This window comes from Drosophila innubila (assembly GCF_004354385.1).
Source record: "Drosophila innubila isolate TH190305 chromosome 2R unlocalized genomic scaffold, UK_Dinn_1.0 1_C_2R, whole genome shotgun sequence".
In the NCBI taxonomy this organism is placed as follows: Eukaryota; Metazoa; Arthropoda; class Insecta; order Diptera; family Drosophilidae; genus Drosophila; species Drosophila innubila.
In genome coordinates, this window is record NW_022995374.1 from 20,043,184 (window position 1) to 20,070,984 (window position 27,801).

At 38.8% G+C, this 27,801-nt stretch overlaps 1 protein-coding gene across 1 annotated transcript; it reads right to left on the bottom strand.

The window, feature by feature from the left end:
* Nucleotides 1-316: 316 nt before the first annotated feature.
* LOC117785162 (homeotic protein distal-less) lies at nt 317-27,737 on the bottom strand. The gene is made up of 7 exons (XM_034623071.1): nt 27,601-27,737; nt 24,813-24,988; nt 21,990-22,183; nt 1,648-1,789; nt 1,449-1,553; nt 692-905; nt 317-580 (listed from the first exon to the last, which is right to left on the bottom strand). Exons 1-7 carry the CDS (start codon nt 27,735-27,737, stop codon nt 562-564), a joined length of 987 nt encoding a protein of 328 aa, XP_034478962.1. The 3' UTR covers nt 317-561.
* Between the last annotated feature and the right edge of the window lie 64 nt (nt 27,738-27,801).

The window sequence follows — 27,801 nt, forward strand, 5'->3', positions numbered from 1 at the left end:
AACAAAGTAAAGGACACATTTGATACTTGCATAAAATAATATTGAGGAATGTTTGTATGAATGTTTGTGTGAGTGTGTCTATGTATTCTGTTATTTTGATAATGTTTAATATTAATATTATTAGCACTAACTTTAAATCGACTCATTCACATTTTAAAATTTAATTACATGTTGTCTGTTAAATATACAATATGTTTTACGGTCTTAATAACTGCATCATATTATTTAATATTTTACAATGTTTTTATACGATAATCAATCATTCATCATTAATTGATCAATCAATCATCAATCAATATTCAATTATTGGCTAAGATATATTCTGTCTGTCTGTCTGTGTGTGTGTGTGTGTGTTTGTCACATTCACTGCCCCGTCGCGGCCCCATCACCATCGCCAACATAAACCGCACCATTGTGAGGATGATGGTGGTGGTGGAGATGATGATGATGTTGATGATTCTCGTGCAGATTCAGTTCGGCACAGGGCCTTGCCTCGTAGGATTGGGATTGCATGGACTGTGCCCATGGAGCGGACGGCGGGGGCAGCGGATTGGGGTGATGTTAAACCGCCGGCCACACGCTGCAAATAGAAGAGTAAAGAAACAGAGAAATGGGTCAGTTAGGTCAGCTAAGCGGTGACATTTAGGAGGCACTGTGGTTACAACTGGATTCGGTGGACTTTTGAACTTACGTTAGTAATGATGGATTCGTCTCGGGCTGATACCAATACTGCGGCACATAACCGCCCATTTGAGGTGGCGGATTATGATGATGCGATTGCGGATGTGGCGCCGCTGGATGAGGTGGCTGTGGTGTCATTTGCGGTGGTGGCTTATGATCAATCCAATGCGGTTTCTGATCCCATGGCGCTTGCGTTGGCGGACTAAGACCCGTGGGTGGGAATTCTGCAAGCGAAACAAAGAGAGAACAAAAATGATAAAGATATAAAATAAAACTAGACAGAAAGGCTATAGTCGCGACCCCGACTATATAGGATTACTCGTTACATACTTTTATGAGCTTGTATTGCTTTAAAAATTAAAACAGCTATTTCCGCCCATCTTCTTAACTGATCTTAGTGCGATTAAGTAGACTGATACATAATAAATTAATTAAAATTTAATTAATTAAAACAAACTTGATCTGCGTGGAATCTATATAGTCTGTGTGCCAAATTCGGTTGCTCTACCTCTTATAGTCTCTGAGATCTAGGCGCTCACACAGACGGACAAACGGACAGACGGACAAACAGACATAGCCATATCGATTAGGCTGTTGATGTTGTTATAGAGTCGGAGATGCCTTCTTCTCCCTGCTACAAACATTTCAACAAACACAACATACCCTTTTACTTATTTTTAAAGTAACGGGTATAATAATAGTTGAAACTTGAGAATTGAGCAATGTGTAAAAGTGAGAAATGATCGAAATAATTCAAATCTACTTACCGGGTGATAACTCAGACACAGGCGTACTTGATGGCGTTGGACTATGTCCGGGAGGTAGATAATGTGAGGGTGAACCGCTATTTGAGCCACCGCCGTTATTACCGCCTGCAAAGTATACAAAATACATATAAATATAAAGATAAATGATTGACATGAATCCAACAGATACCTGTTGATGTCGAGAGTGAGGTGAACTTACCGCTGTGCATTTGATTAGGACTATGCTGACCAGGATTGGGTCCTCCTCCGCCCAGTGGCATGCCGCTGTTGGTGCCCGGTCCCTGAGCTGCTTTCATCATCTTTTTGTACTTGGAACGACGATTCTGGAACCAGATTTTTACCTGCAACGGCAAAAAAAAAGGATACGTATTTAATAAACAGCTTACAATTTGCATATAGGTGTATGTATGTACCAATTATGGCGCAATTAGTTTCTGTTTACAGCTCAGCATGAGTCTCAAGTTTTGTTGTGAATTACCGTAAAGAGAAATTAAGCTGTCTGGCTATAAAAAGAGCAGCAAGCAACCTGGTTTTAATTAAGTAATCGGTTGGCTTCTTTGGACGCGGCGCGGCGTTATCAAAAGCGATTAACTTTCAATGAGAATCGATTCGATAGTAAATGCATGTACTTTGTTATTGACTAATGATAGTTATAGATTTGTATATTTGTATTTACGACTATGACGACGACGGCTTTTCAAACAGCTTTTCACATGAAATTAAAAGTGAACGCTCATGAAAAGCAGCTGGCAGATAAATGGATTCAACACTTGGCTTGGCATCCATGGAAAAACAGAAACACATTTTGGCAGCGTGTGACACTTTCAAAATGTCTTTATACTCACTACTGAGTGTATCTATGAGTTTTGAATATGTGAGTGTACTAAGTGCAGTATAGTAATTTCAGTGCCTTGGATTTCGTCATCATGTCGAATTTGCAAGCCAAGCACTTGAAGCGACAGCAAATGAGCCAAAAATGTATCTCACAGATACTTTCAATTTTCATTTTCAAATCACAACGAGTCGATACGTGTATCTGCCTGTTTTTTGCTGCCACTGTTGTTGCTGTTGCTGTTGTTGTTGCTTTTGTTGTGTAGAACTAATTGTGCGCTGAGCTGTGCGCACTTCACTTTTGAAAGCCAACGGCAGCCTCAGATACTCTGTAGCTCAATCTCTGGCTGCTGAAGTGTATGTATAAATATAAATATAGATACAACAACAACGCGTATCTAATTCTATTTATGCGCGCTTTTAACTGTATCTACAGCTTGCAATCTTATACATAAATACATGACGTACATATACATATATATGTATCTATATATCTACCTATAACCGACTTGTTCAAGGTCGTTCTTCGCGGTTGGCTGGATTTTTGTAGCATGCGCTCTGTTTTTTTCCTGTTCGCTTAATTTTTTGCCATTTAGTTACCCATTTTTTATGTTGCTTAGTTTTTTTTTTTTTGCTCACAAATTTCACTGGCTTCGTTTTATGGGCGACATAAACAATTTGACAGTGTTTGAGCAAGTCTTTGGCGTGGCCTGTGCCTGATTTTTATGTGCATTCCGCACACTGTGCGCTGCAAGCTGATTCAATTAAGCGATAACTACCGGTATTGACTCTGGACAAACTTGTGCGCTAATCGCTGAGATCGCCAGATCGCAGATTGCCGGATCACCGGATAGCCCAAATGCCGGATAGATGAATTGCCGGCGTGTCGTCAGATCGTTGACATTGACGTTGACGGACGGACGGTAGCCAAAATATATTTTCATTTTCATTTTCAATTCGATTGAATGTTCAATCAAGCGGTACACGACATTGAAATGGGAGCAGGGGCGCCCCGCTTGAATTGAGCTACTTTTGAGCATTGCAACAACATTTAAGCATCGTTCAGATACCTTAGTCAATTCTCGCCTTGATCTATGCAACTCTCGAAAGACACTAAAAAACCATTTAATTCAGAGTTTTTAATATAATCGCATTTGAAGTATTTTTTTTAAGCTTTTTATTTATTTTGTTGTTGCCGCCACAGTTTGTCGGCAGTTACGCAAGAGAAACCATGCGCAAAATATGCGCTCAATGATAAAATATTGTCGAGCTACAACCAAAAGTTATTTATTTGCGAGTCTACTAAGAGTACCACAATAAGCTTAATAAATTTAACAACCCTTAGATTCTAGGAAAAATTATTACAACTTCAATTTTAAATATTTTCTATTAATTTCCAATCAAATTTATGATTTTAATTAGCTAAATATTATAAGATATCTTTTGTAACGCAATAAAATATTTAGCAAAAATTTGCAACACGATTACTTATCAATAAATTTAACACTTAAATATTTATATCGTGTTTAATGAAGTGCAATAAATTATTACATTTATTTGTAATGCGCTTAACAAGTATTTGATAATTTTTTCAATTAAATTGTGTGTCAAATTCACTTGTCGAAGTTAATGGTCAGCAGCCTTTCAATTGTCGGATTTGCATTTGAAATATACTTTGACAGGTTTTTTTTCGAAAATAAAATACGATGAATTACATAAGTCCAAGCGAAATGCAATTTGTTTAGCCAAAAAAAAAAACGAAAAGAATACTAAAGTTCCCCTATTCAAAAGAAGTGAAATATGTATGTATTTAAATTGTTTGCATATTTCATGGAGAACACTTTAAAACCAAACTTTAGATAAAGTTGTTCCCCCACTCGAATTACTATAAATATTTATGCAAAGCAAATATAAAAGCGAAAAGTAAAAACCACGCACGAGAGTAAAAGTGTGGCTGGATCAGCAGACAGAGAGACTGAAAGACATACAGATAGTCAGTCAGACAGTCAGACAGTCTGTCAAATGTCAATCAGCCTTATGTCACTCCGGTTTCGTCTACATCTGCAGCTCCATTGGTTTTGTGGCACTCGCATCAATTTGTACCACTTTCATATGGACAAATATGGCAAACAACGTTGAGTAAAAATAAAAAAGACAACAACAAAAGAGTAAAAAACGAGAAATTAGCATGTCACTGTGTCACTTGAACCAGCAGCCGAGAGATCTGTCTTTTTGACCAGACTTTTAACTTAAGTTGCTGCTGCTGTTTTGTCTTTGGCATTATCCTTTTAACCCACTTTAGAGCTGGCTAGCCATAGTCATAGTCATATGGCAACACTTCTGGCTTGATAACTTCCGCAATATGCCACTTGGCGTATAATTTATGCGAGGCAACATCAGCCACAATTGATGAGGCAGCCAACAGATGCGCCTCAGCAAGTGGCAAGTGGCAAGCGGTTTTTATCCAGGCTTTCTAATAGCCACAACTGTTGTTTCATATCACAGTTTCGACTCTGGTCTCGGGAACTGGATGCTGCAACCGTATGTTGCCTGCCACCTGTGTGTGCAATTGAAACTGGTTTTTGCGAGTATTGCCAAAGTGCGTTTATAATTCAAATGTGCTCGCCTTGGCTGGGCATTTAATTCATTTGACAGTTGAGCATTTAAAACGTGGGAAAAGATAACGAAAATGATTTTATTAACCAAGTAAATACGTATGTCCATGTCTGTTCAAGCGCCAATGCCTGATATGATTGTTCAAGTTGAGTTTTGAGTTTTGTGTGTGGGAGCCTGTTGGCCACATTTGCAGTTTCCTTAGAAACTGGCAACTGAGAGTGCCTTAAAGTCACTTTTTCTTTTTTTTTCTATGATAAATCACGAATGGCTCACGCCCATTTGCCAGGCCCTGAACCTGGACCTGGACCTCGACCTGAAGCTGGAGCTGGAGCTGGAGCACAGTCAGTTGGCCATAAATAATGCACATCAAACGAGAAGTTACCACTTTATTAGTCGCGGCTGAAACTGCAGCCGGCTAAGTAAATAGACAAGACAGCACGGATGCGCCCGCTTAATGACAACAACAACGCCCCAAAAACAAAAGCAGATTGTTGTTGTTCTTGTCGTTGTTGTTGCAATGCATTTTACATTTTGGCCATTTGAACGACCTGCAAACGATGTCTGCAAAATGTGTTTATGTGTTTAGGTTTTTGTTTCTTTCTTTCCTCTCACCTCTTTCCTCTCACCTCTTTCCTCTTTCATTGCTCTGTGCAGCGAGCGAGCGTTGCTCTTAGTTGTTATTGCATTTGTAGTTGTTTACAAATTTATGGCTACCAGCAGCTAAACTAGCAACAACAATCTGGCCAACTCGCTGTGCCGTTTTCCCCTCATTGTTCTCAGCTTGCTGCTTGTTATGTTGCCAACAATAAGTTGGCTCTTCTTCTGGCTTTGCTTTTCATTCATAAATTCCATGCAACAAGATTTTAACATATTTCAGCACATTTTTGGTGCGCGAATTTCAATTTGCAAGCAAAAGCGGGCAACATTAAACCATTTTGCCGGCTTCCTTTGCCTTTAGCGGCACTTGTGAATTACGAGCAAACATTTTCCCGTCCCGACCGCCTGCTGTTACATTTTGTAAACATTTTGCTTAGCCTGATTAATGGCACATTCAAATGGGGCTTGGGGAAGCTACCAAATTGGCAGTAGCATTAACACTGGCAATGACGTTGTTCCATTGATAATTCCCTTACACCATGTTGCGCATACGCACTGTGTTCACTTTCATTTTAATATAATTTGGTATTTGTAGCAATTGTTAATCTGTTTCTTATGTGGTTGTTGTTGTCGTTTCTTGCAATTTGAGTTGTATTTGTTTTCCTTTTCAGTTTTATGACAGCTAATGGTCATAAACTTTCCTTCCAACAAGCACGCGCCGGGTCGCCAGTCGCCAGCTTAAGACAGGTAGTCAGGCAGTCACTAAGACAGTTAGCCAGTGTCAGTTAGTCAGTGGGTATGATTGCTACGTGGTTAGGTAGCGACGTCATCGTCAGATAGTCCGTGGACCGTCGACGGTCGCCAGGCGGCAATCTATTTTAATCGCGCTGCAATCGCAAGCTTCGCGGCGATTTTTAATTTATGCGCAAAGGAAAAAAAATAACATTAAAGAAACTAAAATCATAAAAATTTAAATGCGCGCTGAGAGAGAGAACGAGAGAGAAAGAGAGAGAAAGAGAGCTAAAGTCTGTGCTGCTGCGCGAAATAAAATAAAATTTTGATTTATGATCTTGTCGCTAAAGTTGTTCGTCAACAGCCGACAACAGCAACAAGTTGTTGTTGTAGCTGTAGCTGTAGCTGAACCTGAAGCTGGCGCAACAAGTGCTTTTCGGCCAGTCCGTCTGTCCGTCTGTCCGTCAGTCCGTCAGTCAGCGGTGTGACGCTGCGGGGGAGCGCAGCGTATAGAGGGGGGAGTGTTTGCGGTAACATCGAGCGGTCACTTGATGGCGATCATTCATAAAACGCGGCAGCTTTTCGACTGTTCATGCTTGGCGGTTCAAGATGCTTATCGCTTCGGTCAGCCGAAAAGTAAAAGCCAAACAAAAGCCAAAAACAAAAAGCTAAAAACGCATTTATTATTATTATTTAATGTTTAAGAAACAGATTGCAAATTTGCGATTGTGTTGTGATTTCAGCGACAGCTACTTAATGTTGCTCGTACTCGTGTTGTTGTCGTTGTTGTTTTGCATGCAGCAAGTACTGGGGTGAGTATACACAATAGTTGCGTGTGTGTGCTGCAAGAGAAACCCCAGCAGCAACAGCACCACAGCAACAACAAGACAAGATACACAGCCCCACCCACCCTAAAGAGCAAGAGACTGGAGTCTTGGAGCAACAACGAGTAACTCTGAGATTGTTGCTTTTCTGTTTTTCTCGCTGCGTTGCTCTTTTGACTGCCATGGTTGACGGATTACGCAACTTGCCGGCCGTAGCATTTCCATTATTATTATTGTTATTATTTCTCTAGCAATAGCTGTTGTTGTTGCTGTTGTGTTGTGCCTTTTCATTGTTGGAAAATTTGTACATTGCATGCGATTGTTTTACGTGCTGGCAACGGCAAAAATTTGTTTATAATTTTGAATGCAGCCAGCAACAACAACAGCAACAACAACAACAACACCAACAACTGCGAGTGTTGAGCCTCAGGGCAGGCAATGACTTTAAAACGTACTACAAAAATTTCAAAAACGAAAAAGAAATAACTAAAATAAAAACAACAAAATAATAATGATAATGAACACAATGCCATGTCGTGGCAAAAAAAAGTTTTCTTTTGAAAAGCGTACGTCTGTCCGTACTGTCAGCTGTCTGTCTGTCCGTCGGGCTGTGCCATGCCCTAGAGTCAAGTGTCACGCACGCTGTGCCACAGTAGACACACAACATGCTGTACAGCTCAACAGCAGCAGCAGCAGCTTCAGCTCATTATAACAACATGCAAACGTTCTATAGTCAAGGCGAAAGGTTTTCAAGTTCGTTGCCTAAGTCTTTCGTTTTGTGAGTCGCTTGTTAACAGACTTAAAGCTGCTACGGCTGCTAAAAAAATACTAAACTAATATACATCAGCGAGTTGAGAGAGTTGAGCAAACAGCTAAGCAGGCAGCAGCTTCAGTTTGGCCCTGGCTGAATCTTTAGGTCTTTTGGGTAGGTGCAACAAAAGTGATTTCCAAATAAAATCGTTGCGGGCTGTTTTGGGCAACGCCTTCCCAATGTGCATGCCAAAAGCGCCGAAAAAAAAACACAAGAAAAACCAAAAAAAACGAGTATAAGGCAAGAGTAGAAAGCAACAGCAACAGTTTCAACCAAAAACGCTCAAAGGCTTCAAGGCCAGGCCAACAACGCAACAACGCCTTGGATCCAGCAACGGCAACAGTTTTAGCTACAGCTTCAGCTCTTGTGTCCATAGCCAAGAAATGAACGCAAGTTAACACCGCTTGCCAACAAATTGAAAGCAAATCGATGCTGCCACAGCCCGTGCCCGTGACCAGCATCATCATTATCAGCTGAAGCAGCAGCAGAAGCAGCAGCCACGTTCAAAGTTGAAACACGTGGCCAGGGGGCAGACATAACATAGGTTGCCGGGTTTGCAGTTGTTGCATTTGACCTGCTCGTGTTTGCCTTGCCTTGATTCAGCTGCAACGCGGTTGAAAGCTCAGTGAAGCTCAGTGAATCCCAGTAGCATTGCCATGCAAAATATGCAGCAAGTTGACCATTTTTGGTTTGACTACGTCTACGACTATGAATCCGCCTGACAGAGAGGCAGAGAGAAAGAGAGTGAGAGGCAGGGAGACTTCAGTCCGACTACAGTTTAATCCCTCGGGGCAATCTGAATGTGACGTTGTCAGCTATGCCATTGATCTTTATCAATGAGCAGCTAGCAGCTAGCAACAGTTGCAATGAATGGCGCGCGCTTCATTAATTTATGCATATATAGGCAATGCGTAAAAGTGAATGAGTCGCTGCCACAGTTGCCACAGTTGTTGCAGTTATGAGCTGTGTCTGCCCCGCGGGAAGCGCTGCTTAATAAACAATAAATATGCAATTAGGCAAGGCCGGGGGAATGCATCGACTCGCCAGACGAAGTCCAAGTTGGAAGTCTGTTTATGAGTCTGGGGCCTGTTTATATAACGCAACGCGTCTCTAACACAGGCCACAATTAACAAGTTGCTGCTGCTGCTGCTGCTGTTGCTGTTGCTGCTGCTGCTGCTCATGTTGCTGATGTTGCTCATGTCGCTCTCGCTGTTGCTGGCGTTGCGGATAATGAGAAATGAGCGCACTCCTTGGAGGCAGCCACGTAAAACAATTTATAAATAAATAAAGATATTGATCTAATTTCTATATAGGCACTTTGGCTGCTGGTACGGTGATTGCTTAATCGCTGCCACGCATGAGCATTTCACCAGCTGATGTTGCTGCTGTTGCTGCAACTGCTGCTAACTGTTGGCTTTCAGTCACGTACTTGAAGTGAGCCATAAAATGTGACAGGAGAAAGATACACAGACTTTCAACAAGTTTCGATTGATCACCAATTGCAGCTCATTTATATTGATACCATTAATACAGGCCATTAGCAAGTATATGTATTAGCTGATAAAGTTGTTAGCGGTTTTAACTAACGGCCCAGCACTCAACCTGCTATCTGCAATCTACTATCAGAATCTTTGGGCTGCGTTCTGTGTTCGCGCGAACTCGTGACAAGTTAGTCGCATGCCAGCTGCCAAATTCAGACAGATCGAGCGACAAATCGAGCATTATACTAACTCAATTAGTGCTTTATTGGCTCAGAGAAATGTGCCTTTTGCCATTTCTGTAACATACGCAGAAACAATTAAACAGTCAATCACAACAACAGCAAATATATCTCTTGACTAGACACAGTCTTTGCACCTCAGAGCGGATGACGGGCATCCGGGGGCCTCTGTTTGCCATTCTTAAAGCTTTTCGCTTTTCTATCACTACAACAACAACAACAACAACAAGAACAAGAACAATGTTGTCAAATCCGGAAACTGTTCCCATGTTCGTTCCAGTCACTGTCCGATCAACGTTGTGAACTATTGAAAATTGTATTTACAGCAACAACTGTGAGTGCGAGTGGCATGCAATGCGAATTGCGAATTCATTCATTTACGAATACAAATGCGAATTCGAATTCGAATACGATTGCGATTGCGATTGCGAATTCTCATTCGTTTTGATTCACCTGCAAGGCCTTGAAATTTTGTAATTCTAATTTGTTGCCAGCAACTAAAACTGAGTCAGTTTTGCAGTTGTGCTTTTGTAATCCATCAACCAGCAACAACAACAACAATTATGATGAAAAACAGCAGCTGACGCAAAAATTTTCAACAATAAATTGGCGGCAACATTTGATCAACAATTGTCAAGGTGAGATTCTAAGCAGATACAGCAGCAACAACAGCAACAGCAGCAGCGGCGGCGGCAGCAACAACATGTTGCTCTCAGGGAGGCTAGGTGGGGCTATCAAATACAACAACAATAACAACAACAGCAGCCGGTGCAATTCCAAGTTGACGTCGTTGCCGCTGTAGGAGGGCGTGACGGGGCGGAACGCGCGCAACAACAACAACAAAATACTCAGATATATACATATATAAATATTTATATATATATATATACATATGTATTTTTTTTTTTTGAAAAAAATAAACTCGAGACCGCGACGCGCATTAAAGTTTAACTTAGTCAACGTTGTTGTACTTTCTGTGTCTACTTATATTGTGTTGTTGTTATTGCTGCTGTTGTTGTTGTTGTTGCTATATTTTTTGTGTGCTACAGTCACTGCAAAATATTAGTCATATTTAATTTAGTTTCGGCTTCGCTGCCTGCAGCAGGTGACAGTAAAATAGCAAAAGTTTCTACGTTTCCATCTTATGGTTATGTCATTTTCGGCTACACAAAAGCAAGTCTGAGAAGTCCCAGGGGGGGTGGGCAGGGGCAGGGGCAGGGGGGTATCCGTACTCGAAAAGTAACTAACTGACAATCTAACTAACTTTTTGGGCAGCTCTTTAGACTCAACACAGCACAACTGCTGTTGTTGCCGCTGCTTTGGGATATACTTAAAACTGACGATGTCTGTTTAATATTAATGCGATTCTGTTGAAAGAAATAAACGAATCGACTGATAATACATTTGTTCGCGTGTCCAATATTGATGGACTTATTCACATTTATTATTTTATTGGAAAGTAACGACATTTGTGAGATTCACAACTGGGAAACCCACTGTGGAAGTTAGATGTGTAACAATGAGCTAATAAATACTATATGAATACTTGTAGAAAACTTACTAGGAATTTACTACTAGTCTACCAAGTTAACTGGAATTTGATCGGATGTACGACGGGTTCTATTTATGCAGGTGTGTTCCAGAAAACTCGAAGGTTTTTGAAGGGAGCTGCTTTTGAAAACAACCATTCAAAATGTTCGTGTTCCTTAAATGTCAGAGATTTAAATTTAAAAAATTCAAAATCATTAAAATTTATTATATTAATTTTTTTTTAATTTCAGAAATAATTCAATTCAATGCAATTAATATTACATTATGTCAAATTTCTTGTTTTTAGAAACACCAACACACCTGATAGTAAAAGTGTATCCATTTTACAACTAAATCTAAGCAAGCTAGACCAATCTATATTTCTTCGTTAAATTGTTTAGATCTTACTGTGATATTCTTACGTAGAATCCCACCATCCTCCAACCTATATTCTTTATTCTAAGCAATACACAAATACATATGTATTTAATTTTATTCTTGCAAATTTATCGCCTACTTCTTCTTAAGATATGCAAGAACTATTCTAGTCGAATATATATGTATATATATTATACAATGACTTAGAAAGATGCACCTCCCCATTTCACTTGCAGTTGTGCATTTAGTCAATTATTTAACCACAACTTTAATTACCGCTATTTATATTGCTGCTCGCACAACTTCTTGGCCAGGCCTGAAGCGATGCCACAAAATTAAAGAGCGCTCATAAAAATGCACTTGAAACATTTTCCAGGCCGTCGCACACGGCTCCAGTAAATTGGAACGGTCTGAGGTTTAGAAGTAAATGCGAGTAAGTCCAGTAAAAACTACATTGGAATGCCAAAGAGACAAACTGGGCAACGCGGCTACTGGGAAAATGGTAAACAAATTAAGTGAAAAGGGCAAATAGCAGAAAGGAAAAAACACTGAGCTAAACATTCATTTATGAGCGAGACAGACAAATAAAAATCATATTTGTGGTCAGCATATCGTAATTATACGATGGTGACGATCTCATTTCACTTCATAAGATCTCAATGAGCAGATAGTAAAAAAGGTAGGAAAAAAAAGTGTGGCGGGTAATTGCACAATTTATATAAGCGCATTCTTTGGGGGTTTTTTTTTTAGTTAAGTTTTTTGTTGCGTTTTGCTTTGTTGTAATTTAAATATTATTTTATGTAGTCAAGCCAAATGAAATCATGGCCAGCTAACTATTATTTGTCGCTTTATTTTTAAGTTTGTATGTTGTTGTTGTTGCTTTTTCCATGCATTTTCACACAGAGCAAGCGGATATCACAAAACAGCGATCATGATAATGGAAAAACAGCACGGAAAAATACAAAAACAAAACAACAAAACAACAAAAGACTGGAAAAATGTATAAAAATTAACCAAGCGTTAAAAGTTGTCTGTTGTCTATTGTTGTATTTGCAGTTGTTGTTGTTGTTGCAGTAGTTGTTGTCATTGTTGCTGACGCCAAAGAAAAGCAGCCAAACTGGCGACAAATCTCCCATCTCGCATCGAACCCAAAAAACTTTAATTGGTGTCAAAGTACAGCAACTTAATTGGCATCGCATTTACAAGGCCAACAGGGGGATGGGACAGATGGAAGGAGATGCGAGGATGAGACTCTCGAATGGCAAGTGTAAGGGGTATTTTCAAGGGGTTGTAGCTTCGTATTGCCAACTCTTGGCTCGATACACATTTGCAAATTTGAGAGCCAATTATAACATGAGCTCTCGCTGACTCATCTCCATTCTCCATTCCACATCCACATCCTCAACCTCAACCGTCGTCGTCCTCATGGAGCACCCACCCACAGCCAGAGGGCAGCAAAAGGCGCGCAAATCTCAACGCATCGATTAAAAATACATCATAAAAGGCAGAACAGAGCCAACTCTGTCCTCGATATACTTTTTAGCGGGTGTTGCCAAGTTGGTTTTGGCCTGCAATGGCAGCAGCTTGGAGCTTGACTTGAGTTTTGCTTTTGGCTTTTGGCTCTGGCCGTCAATGCCTTGTCGTCGTCATAAAGTTGATTTTTTTTCATAATAAAATAATAATTATTGTTATTATCGCGTAACTGAAATCTTGAGCTCAACTCAGCGGCAAGCGTTGAGTCTCAAGCCTGGCACGCATCCTTGAGCTTCATCCAAAGCTGTTTACACTCGACAACGTTGTTGCTATAGTTGTTGTTGTTGCTTGTGGTGTGTGTGTCTCTCTCTTTCTCTTTCTGTATGCCTATGTATCAACAAATGAGCGCGTAATTAACCCGCCAACCCCAAACGCCAGCCACGTAATATTAGTCAATAGTTGGGCCATACCCAGGTCGAGATCAGATCCCAGCTAGACACGCTGTCGTCTGCCTCTGTTTCTGTCTCTAACTCCGTCTCTCTTCCTCTCTCTCTCTCTTTCTCTGGTATTTCTGCTGTGCGCAATAATAATAAAATTTTATTTATTTGAATACTCTCACTTCTACATGTTAGCGGTGTAGCTGTTGGCCCGGCTAATACCTGTAAATATTGCCTGTCTATTTTTTTCTTCTTTATTTTTTTTTGTCTTGTGTTTTGTAATTTCCTGCGACTTGCGTACGATTTTTATCAAATGTTGCGGCTGTTCACGTTGACGAAGCTGCTGTCCAGCTGAGCCACCGTCCAGTTGAGCCGCTGACCAGTTTTGAAAGCGCCAATATTGTGAATGAAATGCGAAACTTGCTTTCGTCGCCGGCGACAAGCGTGTAATCTTTTTACCTGGAATGGCCCGGGATGCTAATAGGAAGTGGATGCTGTCCACAGGATGTGGATGGCCACTTCCAAAAGGCTGGGCTATAGTTTCGGTATAAAAAAGTAGCCCAACTTGCTTTCTATTTCTATTAAGATAGATGCCTGTAGATACAGCTTGATGAGTTGATGTGTCTGGCAAAGTCTGTCAGACACGATAACCTGTTATAAACAAGACATGTAAATCCCAAAAGACTCAAGAAAAAAGTCGTTAAGCAAGCGAAAAGTGAGTGGAAATATTGACGATCAACAAATTATTATCAATTCAGTTGGAAATTGTCTATGATATTGTAAATATCATTGTCTGAGTTGTATACTCGTAATAAATGCAGTCTGGAAACAACAGCTTCCTTTATTAAGATAAGCTTATATTAGAAAAATTGTATTTTGCAATAGTTTTATCTAGATCAATTTCAAAGTAAATCTACATTTATAATTTTACTAGCCAAACACATTTAAATGAAAATGCAAAATAAATGCGAGCTTTGACATCGAACTTAACGCACTTGCAGGTTGAATTTTCCAAATCGCTGTCTAATCTTACGATGAATTTGTCTTAGCTGTGATGTGCCGAAATTTCAAACTTCTACGACAAGCGGTTTGGCCCGTACAATGATCAGTCAGTCAGTCAGTTAGTTGGAGAAAGAGATTTATATATATATAGATATTTAAGTGTAGACAAAACACAACCTTTCGCTTTCTATATATTAAGTCTTGGTCAACATTATTAGGCCAGTAGGTTATGATATATTCCTTATCAACCGCCTCGATCTGTTATAGCTTTAGTTGCTGCACGTGCAAAATTATGTCAACTACAATCAAGATTGCGCAAGCGGCACGTAAACTACATCTACACTTATGAGATACGTATATTTAGCTGGTACGAGTTTGAGATACTTTTCATGAGATGCGCTCAAAAATGCAAATGCGGTCACTTGTCACTCGATGAGGACGAGGCGATTCATAGACGTTACTTAACTAAATGCTGAATGTGTGAAAAGAGTGAGAAATTGTCTACCGCTCCCCCTTCCACTTTTCACTTCCCAGTTCTCAGTTCTCCGTTCTCGGTTCTCCGTTCCCTTGCAGCTGCTATCGTCTCGTGTCTGGGGGCTTTAACTCTGGCTCCGGATCGGGCAATGCATCATTGTTAATGGCAACTTGTTTGTTGTCGCTGCTGGCTGCTGTTGTTGTTGTTGTTGTTGCTGCTTGTTATTGTTGCTATTGCTATTGCTGTTGTTGTTGTTGTAAGTACTAGTACCAGCATCATGACAACAACATCAGCGCTGATCAAACTTAATTCAAAGTTCCTGTTACGCGAGCGCACGGTGCAAAATTTCGACATAGGGAGGCGACGACGCGACATCGACGACAGCAACTGTTGCTGTTGTTGTTGTTGTTGCTGTTGTTGTTGCTGCTGCTGGTGGGTCACTCAAAGTTGTGGATGCTCTTGTTGTTGTTGTTGTTATTGTTGGAATATGCGTGTGATTAAGACGTGTGTGTTGTTGTTGCTGCTGTTGTTGTTGTTGTTGCTAGTAAAGCAACAGCTGAGTTACATTGTATTATGTGCCATAATTTAATTGACATTGCGCGCGTAAATCAGGCAATCACTGATATACGATGTGTTGTCATTGTTGTTGTCCATGCTGTTGCCGATGTTGTTGGTGTTGTTGTGGTGGCTGCTGTAGTTGTCACGTTCGTTGTTGTTGCTGCTGTCGCTGCCGCTGCTTGAGCATTTAAATGCGGTCAGCCAGTTTTTCATTTTCATTTTTTTTTCTCTGTGCCCGCTGTCGCTCCACGTTAGTCGCTCATACTAACTAGACACTTGTATTATTTAAATCAAGTTGTGCTAGTTTTTTTTCTCTTTTTTTTTTGCCACACACATTTTTTTGCACACTTTAATACAATAAAACTATTTGCGCGCATTAAACGCATTGCTGTTGATGTGGAAATTAATTTTAATTTTATTACAAGTATTTCATATTCATCAAAATGTCTATAAAAGTTTCGTTTCTTTTGCAGCGACCGCCACTTGGAATTCCACTGAAATTTTAAGCAGCCTCTTTTTAGCTTTTTGTTTTTGTTTTTGCAGAGTCCATGACCTTTGCTGGATTGCGGAGCAGCGCTCTTTTGGGGCTAGGGGTGGAGCAGACTTATCGCTGGCAGCGACCGCAGCAACAAAGGCTGCTGCAAAGGTGTGCACCGTGGGCGATGCGTCTGCGTCTGCGTCTACGTCTGCGTGCAGCAGCCACACACACACACGCATACACAAGCACACTCACCCACACACAGACACACACACTCTCGCTGGGACACACACACATAAAGCAGGCGTTGTTGATTTTTGCAGACATGCCAGAGCAACTCACAAGCCAGTTGCAAAATGTTAGTCACAATTCACAAGAGAAAGGATAAAAAAAAACTATAACTTTAACAAATTAATATAATATTATTACTTAATGCAACAAAAAATAAATGAGAGAAATGTATGCTTGTTTCTTAGAAAACTACAAGCCTTAATTTAAGAATAATATCTAGAGAACTAGGATCAAAAGAAAACTTTAACTTTAACAAATTAATGTAATATTATAACTTATTGCAACAAAAAATAAATGAGAGAAATGTGTGCTTGTTTCTTAGAAAATGACAAGTCTTAATTTAAGAATAATATCTAGAGGATCAAAAGAAAACTTTAACTTTAACAAATTAATGTAATATTATTACTTGTTGCAACAAAAAATAAATGAGAGAAATGTGTGCTTGTTTCTTAGAAAATGACAAGTCTTAATTTAAGAATAATATCTTGAGAATTAAATTTAAGTTTGCTAAAACTCAATTTAATGAAAAACAAATGCTTCAATAAAGTATTTGTATTTAATATAAATTTCTTCAAGCGATTCAAGCTGTTCTTTTTACTTCAAAATTTTTATTTTGTTTTTTTTTATCAATTCAGCTATAATTTTTAATTGTAATTTAAAGATATTTTCATAATTTTATTTTTATTTATATAAACGGTTCCAAGTTGACACTAAATAAATAAATGAAAAACGAAAAAAACAAATTAATAAATAAAAAGCTTATGGTCACCCTAATGAAAAGTAAGGGAAGATTTCAAGACTGCTCAATGAAAGGACAATAAATAAGTTGCTAGGGGTGCAACTTCCTGTTCAGCTTTTGATAGATTACAATTGGTATACAGAAATATTCTGGGAATTTCCTCAGATATACTGCGCATTGTTTAAACCAACATTTTGCTTAGAGTCTGTTGGCTGAGAGCTTTTACAAGCGCCGTTTTGGCAGTTCATCTGCTAAGCATAAAGACTTGATGTTGCTGCCAAATCCTTTGTTTTCGATCCAGCGTGGCCTCCTACAATTTTGTTCATCAGTCGTTGCGCCCTTTTGTGGCCTTTGTGGCTGCTTGTGGTGTTTGCCTTTCTTGTGCTGCACCACAGAGACCAACAACCAGATCAAAATGTGCCGATATGAGCTCATAAACACGCAGTTTAAAAGGTTCTCTTTTCGCGTTTCATACAAAATAAGCCAAAAAAAAATACAAAGATCAGCTCGTTGAGCGGTTCGCACGGACAGCAGCAGATTTTAATTTTTACTCGTATTTCTTCGGTTTTTTTTTTTTTTGTTTTAATTTTTATTTTATATTTTGAGTGTTTGCGTTTGTCTCGCGCTGTCAGTTTTGAGTTTGAGTTTTGGTCATGAGATAATACTTTTTTTTGTTTTTTTTGTGGTGTTATTGAAACATTGACGATCGGCTTCCAACGTTCTATGTAATTATTCAATTAGGCGGCAACGGTGTTAACAAAAACACAAACAGTAGCAAGCATTTAGCTCTAATTGAAACCGAATCAAAGCGAAAGCGAGTTGATCACAAACATAATTATATACACATATATTATTTATATATATATGTTAATTTAGATATATATATTTTGATCTGTAACTCAGCTGGTATCCAGCAGCCACCGGATGCACTTTCAAAATCAAACTACAAGTGCGCGTACTTCAAACTGAGTGAAAGATGCAACTGAAATGCAGCTCAAGCAGAGAGGGTTGGGGGAGGGGGCCGGTAGGGGTACAAGCAGCTGACGACCGACAACAGAAACGAGTTTTGTATTTTTTTTTTTTGTACTAGCAGAAGAGGCAAAAAATAATAATAATGAAATTACCATAATTATATTTTGCAGGCAGCACTAAAAAAAACCAGCGGCTATAAAGCGGCAAAAAACAGCACAACAACAAGCGAATGTGCCACAGTTTTTTTTGTTGAGCAAAGTATAGTATCGTATAGTTTTATACCTATATAGTCTATGGCTATTGCATATTTCATTAGCAGGTGTTAGAACGTGTCGCTAGATTGGGGCTAGGCCGGACGACAAGCTGTCAGTGTCAGCTGAGAGTTGCCTGAGATTGCGAATGCACTCATACTCATGCTCATATAAATATGAATATATTCGCACTCATACGACTATTCAACATGCAAAACTTTAAGACCAACAAATTGTACAACACGCCCCAAAAAACAAAACGAACAGAAAAAAATGATTAAGAAGAAGAAAACGAGGGAAAAAAGCAGCTAAAAGCTTTGACTTGGCCAACTGGCCGCGTCCCGCTGAAGGCCATTAAGCCTGGCCAATGCAGTTGTTGTTGTTGTTTGTGTAACGCATAAATCTTGTGGCTAAAGCACAATGGTTTGTTTGCACGGGTCAAACATTGGTGTGCCATGTACTTGGGTCAGTCTAAACAACTACAACAAATACACTGAAAAAAAAGACCAACTTCTAAAATCAAGAACATTTATCTTAAATATTTTGATCATAAAATAAGTCCATTTTAAGACCATATTACTAAGAATATTAATCTAAAAAATTAAAGGTCTTCGTACTAGAATTAAATTAAATTGTTAGGAAAGTATAAATATGCACTATTTCATCAAGTTGTAAGGAAAAACACACAGTAGAATAACATTTATAAATTACCAAGCCAGAATAAAATGTATATATATCAAACTATAAAACAGCAATAATAAATAATGATTAAATAATAATTAAAAAACGTTCTAATTTTTTTCAATTCTTGACCTCAATTTTAAGAACATTTATTCATATAATAAAAATTTGGTCTAATTTGAACTGTTCTTAAAACCAAAATATGTTTATTACCTTAAGAATTTTATATTCTCGACGCATCATTTAGACCAAATTTCTTAGTTATGAGACCAATATCTTGATTTTAGAACATATTTTTTTTGTCAGTGTATATATAACAAATATAACTATAACTATAGCTGGAGCTGGAGCTGGCAAATCAATAAAAAACTTCCGTTTGCGGCTGCCGAACTAAACTGAGAGGGCGGTTTTAATTAACACGACGGCCTGAAAGCGAAAGTTTATCCTTAGGCTGCTCAGACAGACTTGGCTGGACGACTACAAGTTAGTTACTACAAGTTACTTGCACTAAGGATACTTGATCAACGGCTGAACAGTTAGTTGGGCAACACCCTTGGCGCAGTCATAAATTAATTTTGTTTAACCCCTTTTTGTAGTGGCAAATGCCGCAGGGGTCAAGCAGATAAACCAAATTGATTGTGTCGCTGGCCTGGCCAACAGTCAGTTGGCCAACTGAATTGACTGAACTGAACTGCGCTGAACTGCCTGCAGTTCAAATGGGCGTGGCTGTTTGTTTAGTTTTTGGCTAGCTTCAAAGCTGCACTGCTGACAATGCTGACATCGATTGACAGCTGCCAGTTTTAGTTGTAATTGTTGTTGTTGTTGCTGATGTTGTTGTTGCTGTTGGTGTTGGTGTTGCTGCATTTTATGAGCTCTGCAAGTTAAAGTTAGGGCCTGGGCTTCATGTAAATCAGCGTTTATAGGGTGACTAAGTAAACTGCTTTTGGCCTGGCACAAATTTATTACACAGCCGCCGTGTGGCACGCCCGCCCGTCAGACGCTAGACTCCGGCTTGTCTGTGGCATGGCAGAAAGCAGCCGTATTCAAATAACTATCTTGATAAACAACTTGCGGCTGAGCAACACCCACGCAGCACACACACACACACTAGCACACACACTCGTACATCAGCAGGGTCTTCAACTTGTTTTACAAGTTTCTTTTCTTACAACGTGCCTCAGATGTTCTCTGTCTCTGTATATGTGTGTGTGTGTGTGTGTCTGTGTGTGCGTGTGTGTGTGCGTGAACTTTTGTGGCACACTAATTCAATTAGGAAGCCCACGCCCACTATCAATAAATTTCTCAAAAACGAGACTCTTTCACATCTACTTTTTTCACATTCATTTTTCATTTTACTTTTTTGCAACAGTTTTTTTGCAGTTGTTTTTTTTTGTTTTCTCTGCGCCGTTTGCTTTTCATGTGGAAAACTATTGTACAAAAACAATGTGCTCGCTGTTCAGACAGTTTGACGTTGGCTTTCGGACTTGGACTTGGACGCAGACGCGGATCGGGACTGGGACTGGGACTACGAGTGGAACTGGAACTGGAACTCAAACTGGGTGGGTGTCTCCAAGCAGGCAGCCACAATGGCAGGCGTTGTTGTTTTTGCTTTTCATTACAATTATTTTTGTATTTTTTTTTTACTTTTTTGCCTTGTATCTTTTTCTCTCTTTGCCGTGGGCAGTAGCGCGTGCATTTAAAAAGATACTCATACTTGTAGATGTATCTGTAACTGTAGCTGTTGTTGTTGCTGTTGCTGTTGCTGTTGTTGTGCGTCGTCATACAAAAGTTGACATTGACACACGTGCAAAATGAGTGAGCAACAACAGCAACAACAATAACTATGGGTAAACTTTATGTCGTTAGTACGCGCATAAACTTGTATTTGTTTCTATGTGTTTGTATCTTTGTATCTATGTAGCTGTATCTATTGTATAAGTGAGGGTCACAGGCGTGGGAGGCATGTTGTTGCTGTTGGCTTGGCTCGTTTGTCAGTCAACATTAGAGGCATGTCAACAATTCAATTTGAAATGCATTTACTGCTGCTTATGTTTGCCAAAGGGGCAAGGACTATCGTCAGGGAATTGAGTCAGTCGGGACCAAAAGAGCTGCTACAACAATGGCATATTTAATGAAAGCTTTGCCGTATGCAGCTAGGAGCTTTTAGCAGGTCAAACTAAAGCTTTAAAAAAAAGAACTTGCAAATTTGTGTAGTCGATACAAAAGTAAGCAAAAGTCTAAAAGACTTGCTTGAAAGTGTGAAGTGACTGGCTTACACAAGAACAGGGCTGTCACCTTATCAAAAAATACTAATGTGCAGGCCAACTTATAAAAATATAGTAATTACTACGTGATCTACTATTTTATATCATGTCAACTCTTCTAGTTATAAATAGGACTGTCATTAAAGGCATAAGACTCAAGAAATTTTTACGTTTATGCGTGTTCATATCGTGATATTCTCACTCACTCCATATGTCTGAGTATAAAGTTGTCATTCAAATATAAATTCTATAACAAGGCCGGTATTCTTTCTTTTTTGCATTCAGCAGGAAATTTCTAGCAATCGAAAACTACAAGTTTTGGAATCGGTATTCCAAAAAAATCATACAAATAGTGTGATACCTGATACAGATTTATTTTTTTTAACGGTTAATTTAAAGTTTATACGAATTCTTAAAAGACGTAGTCGGTGGTTTTATGAAAAGTTATCATATCATTCATCAGATACTGATTACTGATTCACCACAAGTTAACAGAGGCCGTAAAAATTACATTTTTTTATTAAATAAATTAGAAAATAAAAATTGTTATTTTTGAATTTTATGAAAGAAATTATTTTTAATTTTGAAAATAATAATACAAACAAATTATTTTATATTACAATTTTACATACAAATTGAGCCATAGCTTTTATTTTAAATTTTTATTTTTTATAGATATTTGAATTCAATTTTTATTTTTTATTTTTATTGTAAAACTTAACAAGTAATTCTTATTTTCAAGTTTGAAAATAAAAACGACAACGCATTATTACGTTGTTATTACTGAAAATCGATGCTAATTGGAAAAGTTATCGCGTTCTACAGCGCATAAACTTAATATTTATCATGATTATATAGTTGTATATGTGTATGTAACTCACCTGCGTTTGCGTTAGGCCCAAACTCGCTGCCAGCTCGGCACGTTCGGGCAGTGCCAGATATTGGGTACGTTGGAAACGGCGATTCAGTTGCTGGAGCTGCAGTGAACTGTAAATGGTGCGTGGCTTGCGCATTTTCTTGCCCTTGCCATTGACGCGTAGGCCGGAGTCCTCGCATTTGTCTGAGATTGAAAAGTCTGCAAGGAGAACACAAAAATGAGCAAAAGAATGCAGTTTTTAGAGCGCCAGAAAAACGTTTGGTTTCGCCAGCCAGCCAGACAGCCAGCCAGTGAGGCAACTTGCCTGTAAAAGGCACACAAACTTGCAATGATGAATTTATAATTAGGCATAAAAATTATGGCAATGCAAAGGACCGAGAATAACTTTGACTTATGCATATTTATGAGAAGTGCGCCTGCCAAGGAATGCATAACATACGTGACGTTTATGGCGACCAACAACTAGACCGAGAAGCCACAAACCAACAATCCACAATCGACTGTCAAGCGACAGTTGAGAAACTGAGAAAGCCATAATGCATTTTGGCCACCAAATCGAATGTTAAGTAACTTGTAAAATGTGAGGTAATTAAGTTAAATGAACAATTACATTGTCGCCCGGACTATAAACAAAAGCAAAAGTTCAAAGCACTCGATCAACTGTTGTGCACAAGTTCAACGAGCAGCAAAACAGCAGTGTGGCAACCTGCGGGGGCAGAGGGGCAAAGGGGCAACTGCAACAGACGACGACGACGTCGCTAATTGTTCAAAAATAACGCGAATCCACCAACTATTATTAAGCCCCATATATGGCACAGTAGTCACCCGTCATCGTTACCGTTACCTGTGAGCGAGTGTGTGAGTGTAAGTGTGTGTGTGTGTGTGTCAAAAATATTGGCGCCGCAGCACGTGCTGTGGCTTAATGACAAAATGGCAGCGTGCGAGCGAGATGGCAGCATATTGGTGACCACCCAAAACAGCCGGCGTGCCACATGGGCCATTAGTCAGGCTGACACCAAGTCCCTAGTGTGTACATGTGTGTGTGTGTACATGTATGTGTGTGAGTCGCAGCTATTGGACCGCTGCACATGTCTTTTGCATTGGACAACGAGGGACCAAGAGGGACCAAGAGGGGCAGACAGCATACGCATTCAGTTGGCCAACTACACCAAAGAATGGTGTAATTAATTACGCCAAACGAAAGCGTAATTACGGCAATTATAATTACAAACAACTATTCACATGTGTGTGTGTGTGTGAGAGAGGGAAAGAGAGTGAGTGTACGTGTGTGTGTGTGTGTGAATGGCAGTGGGCCATTTATTATTAGGTACATACATTAAACATTCATTCAATTGTTGGCGCGCAATTTTTGCCAATTACTTAACTGGCTAAGGATCAGCTGTTTTGACTCTTTAAGCCCTTTCGCTTAATAAAACTGTTCAATGCAGTGGACAACGTACAAGTACAGTGGACAACGGCATTCAAGGTTAATTGCCCACCCAGACAATGCGGCGTATGAGTGACAATATTTAAACTGAACAATACTAAATACATAGACAAAAGTACTTCTGTATTGTTATATACAAATCTATATACACATGAATACATGTGTCCCATCTGTCTCATTTTCATGTGTTGGCGGCAACAAAAGCTGGCAAAATGAATTGCTTTTCACTTACAGACAAAACTGCTCAACCAAAACGCATAAAATGCCCAACTGCGACAACAACAACGTCAAAAACATAAAATAAAAAAACGCAATAGCAACAAAATTGTTAAACAAAATGCGATAGTTAACAAAATGTCACAGTCAAGCGCGCAATTATGCCAAGAGAGCATTCCGTAAAACTAAAATACATAATATATATTCCTTTATATATGAACTTTATTTTCGCTATTTTCTCGGTAGTTTCATTTAAAATTCAACAAAGGTACTAAACAAGAATCTATCAGAAACTGCAACAACTTTTAATGGGGTACAATTTTTTTATTAAAACAAAATGCTTGTCATAAAGTCGTAGTTAATGGACTATGAAATAAAATGTTACCAGTTATGATACAACTAAATTTTTCAAGAAAGCAGATTTTCAATGATTTTTAGAAGGAGTAACGAGTTGCATAGGAGCATTGGATAAGTATAGTTACTATTAAACAATAGCAAATCAGCTATTGAAAGGAAAATCATTAGTCAAGGTCAAAAAATGGCGAATAACTATGGAATTTCTATATAGAATGTTAATAATGTTAATATATGAACCATTTAAACTAATAATAAAGCTCTACATACAATACTTGTGTTTCATATTCTCAAGTTACTCATATAAGAAATATGAAATATTTAAATAGTCGCTCTCAACAAAATATTTAAAACATTATTTAATGCGTTCACACGATTTAGAATAAGTTATCAGATTTAATCGTTTGTTTCTAGACTTATTACGATATTATGCAAACTTGTAATCTATTTAATAAATATTACCAGCATTTAACAATCTGTTCTTCCTGAACATAATAAAATGGACATTTTTCGGGAATGTCAATGTCAAGAGGTGTAAACAAAAGAAGAGACAACAAAAGCACTTGAGAGTGTTGCCCACTTGAGCTCAAGCTCAAGTGTCGCCAAAATGTGCGAATCCAAAGAGCTTGAGCTGAGGCCAAAGGCTATGCCAAAGCGATCTCGAGAGATCTTCAGATTGAAGAGAAGGCAACGACAGTGCGAACTTTAAATGATGTGCGCAGACCGAAAACAGTGAAGATTAAATGATCCACACAATAGGGGAAATATTGTATGTTGTTTTTATATGTTATATTGACTCAATTGACTTACCATCCTTGGGGGGACTCGCACAGGGCGGCGCGTAGCTTCCTAAATGATAGCCAGAGTAGGAGTTCTGATGCATGGGCGGGAATGGATAGCCTAAGGCGCTGCGAGGACTCGGGAAGCCCGAATCCTGACCGCCTTGTGGACCAAAATGCTGATAGGTGCTGCGAATGCCGCCATATCTGTAATGAAACACAATAATCACAATAACAAAAATCAGTACATTTTATAAATGAAAACATTGTGCTGAAAACAGAAACAAAGTTCCTAATATGTCTCATATCGTATTCATTGTCGGCCCTTTGGCACGCCAGGTCAAATAACAAAAAAATAAATGAAAACTAAATCGAACAACAGCAACAGTACGAGAAAGAGAAGCTTGCGTGTTTTCCGTACACTATTTAGTACCGTTCGGAGAGTATTGAAAGGCAGCTTGGTTGGTAAACTAGAATAGAACTCACTTTAATAGAATTTCATGTTTAATGCACAAAGCGTCGAAACGAAACTTTTTTCTCACAACAAATGAAAAAGCATGAAAAATAAAGTTTTGCCATGACTTCGTTTAGAGCAAGTAAAACGAACTTTATGCGGTTAATATAAAAAATGAAAATCAATAAAATGCCGTACCGAACAGTTGAAAACGTAGAGACTTTGAGCTGCTGGTAAATATTTTGTTAACACTTTTCTAGCCATGGCCGTAACTTGCAGCAGGCCAAAACAAAACAGTCAAACAGTTGAACACTTTCCCATGGGTGCCAGCTCTGAGACCTCACTGCTTGTGAGTATATTCAATGAAGAACAGCTTTATATGGTTGCCCAACTCTATGTTATTTGAACCTTTCTAACCGATTGCCCAATAATAAGCCATGAAATATTCAATACACTGCGGCAACACGGAAACGGAAACAACACACGAAACGCAACTGACAACTGGCCAAGAGAAAACCGCAACACAACTCCGCAATATGGCAACCATCGAACCACCTAACCACATAACCAACCAACCAGCGAACCACTTTGCAGTTACACACGCACAACTACAAAAATGACAAAAAGGCAAACCGCAAAAGCAGAAAATGCAATGAAATATGTATAATGAAAAATCGAATCGTGCGTTGGAAACAACACACACACACAAACAGACACAGACACGCATACAGCAAATGGCATAAATTTTATTTACTGCAAAAAAGAGAGTCGGAGGGAGCCCGTCTAAAGTATTTATTAAGCCTCCAAATAGTGAGGGAATACTAAACTGCACTTAATTGAATTTATTTTTGGCTTCCGTTCATTCCCGGAGGGTTGCCAAGAAGGGAGCCAAAGCTGCCTGTCCGCCAGCATAAACCGAACAACAAACCCCGGAAAAGTTTCCCAGTTGTGGTTATTTACTACGGGAATATGCAATAGCTACTTAAACTGACTTCTTTAATCAACAAAAAAACAGAGAATCAACTTTTCTAGACATACATTGGATGGCATTTACGAGTAGATCTTTTCTGATCAGCAGATAAAAGTGATGACATGTAAAAAATATGTTTTGTTTTTTTTTTATCGGCATCTGACAGTGTATCTCAAATAGCCAGAAGTTATTGAAGATATCTATGAAGATATAAATTTGTAATATTTCTGAATAGATATGTTTCTAACAAATTTCCTAAACTCGTAAACCTAACTAAGAATATTGTATAAAGTAAATAAAATGAAAGGATTTTAAAATTATAAATTTTATTACAAAATTCCTTGCAGTATTTCGAAAATCCAATGAAAATACATAAAATATAATAATACATTTTTGGGATATACAGAATTACAAAATCAGAAGTGAAATAGTTGGAGTAATAATAATTCTAAGCAGATATGATATGTAAGCAAATCTTTTGTTCAGCTATAGAAAATATCAATTTAAAATTGGTTTAACTTGAAGTGTACTCGTTAGAAAATAGACAACACGTAATCTCAACTCTTTTAAAACCTAATTTAAACTAGATAAAAAGCCATCTCAACATATTAACTTTAAGACTGTCGAAAGTGAAAAATAACTTGGCAGACAATTCAATTAAAATTCTCAATTAAGTACAAACTTTAGTTATAAGAAAAATTTTTAGTTCCTACATGAAGAGCTTACGAGATATAAATTTGGAAGCGTTACACAATATATAACAGGATATGATAAATATATTAGCATAAGTAACCCAAAGATCGTAATTTTGTAAATATAATAGTCAATGGGCGAAATTTAAATACTGTCTACCATTTTGATCTAGTTTTTTTGCCTTTACTATTAGCTATTTAAATTTATTTTCCCCATTTTGCATATTTCATATGAATATGAGTGAAAACCAATACAATTAAGCACAAAACTGAACCAAATTAAAGTCGAATAATGATCTAGGAACGCCCTGAAAGTCAATTTTGGGTGTGTTACAGTATTACAGTATTAAGAGCTGATGAAGGGGGACCGATAACAATGCGAATGGAAAACTGCATCCCAGCTAAGGTTGAACTATGCTCCGGGGCAGGCAGTTGTCAGTCAGTCAGTCAGTCAGCCAGTTAGACATTCAGTCAGTGAGTTAGACAGTCAGTCACTCAGGTTCGTCAGTTTGTCAGTGTGTGTCCTTCATTGCAGCACTTTTGACATTTTTGATCGTTGATTCTGTAGCGCTGATAGACAAACAATGAATGCAATTTTCAATGCAACGTAGACAGAATTTTTTTTAGTTAATGCACTCGATTTGATTGTTGCATGTTTAGACATTGCTGAACTTTTGAGTGGACAGTGGAGATGAAAACTCACCCGGCGGCGGCATGTTGTTGCAGCTCCACAAAGGCCGATTTGCCGGGTATGTTGACGCCAGGCGTGATGCTGGCGCTGACGGCGGTGCTGCCACCGTCCATGTATTTGGGCGTATGTGGTGCGTCCGGCGCATCCATGCCCGATTGTGGGGTGCTGGGAGGCCCCTCGTAGGGGCTCCCTAGGTCCGTGAAATTGAGCGTG

What these genes read in the sequence shown, in the direction of transcription:
- LOC117785162 (XM_034623071.1), bottom strand. Translation starts at nt 27,737, where the DNA reads ATGGATGCGCCGGACGCACCACATACGCCCAAATACATGGACGGTGGC. An exon ending in TCCTAATCAAATGCACAGCG is followed by an intron (nt 1,554 to 1,647) that starts GTAAGTTCACCT and finishes TATACTTTGCAG; the next exon opens with GCGGTAATAACGGCGGTGGC. An exon ending in TGTGTCTGAGTTATCACCCG is followed by an intron (nt 906 to 1,448) that starts GTAAGTAGATTT and finishes TTTCGCTTGCAG; the next exon opens with AATTCCCACCCACGGGTCTT.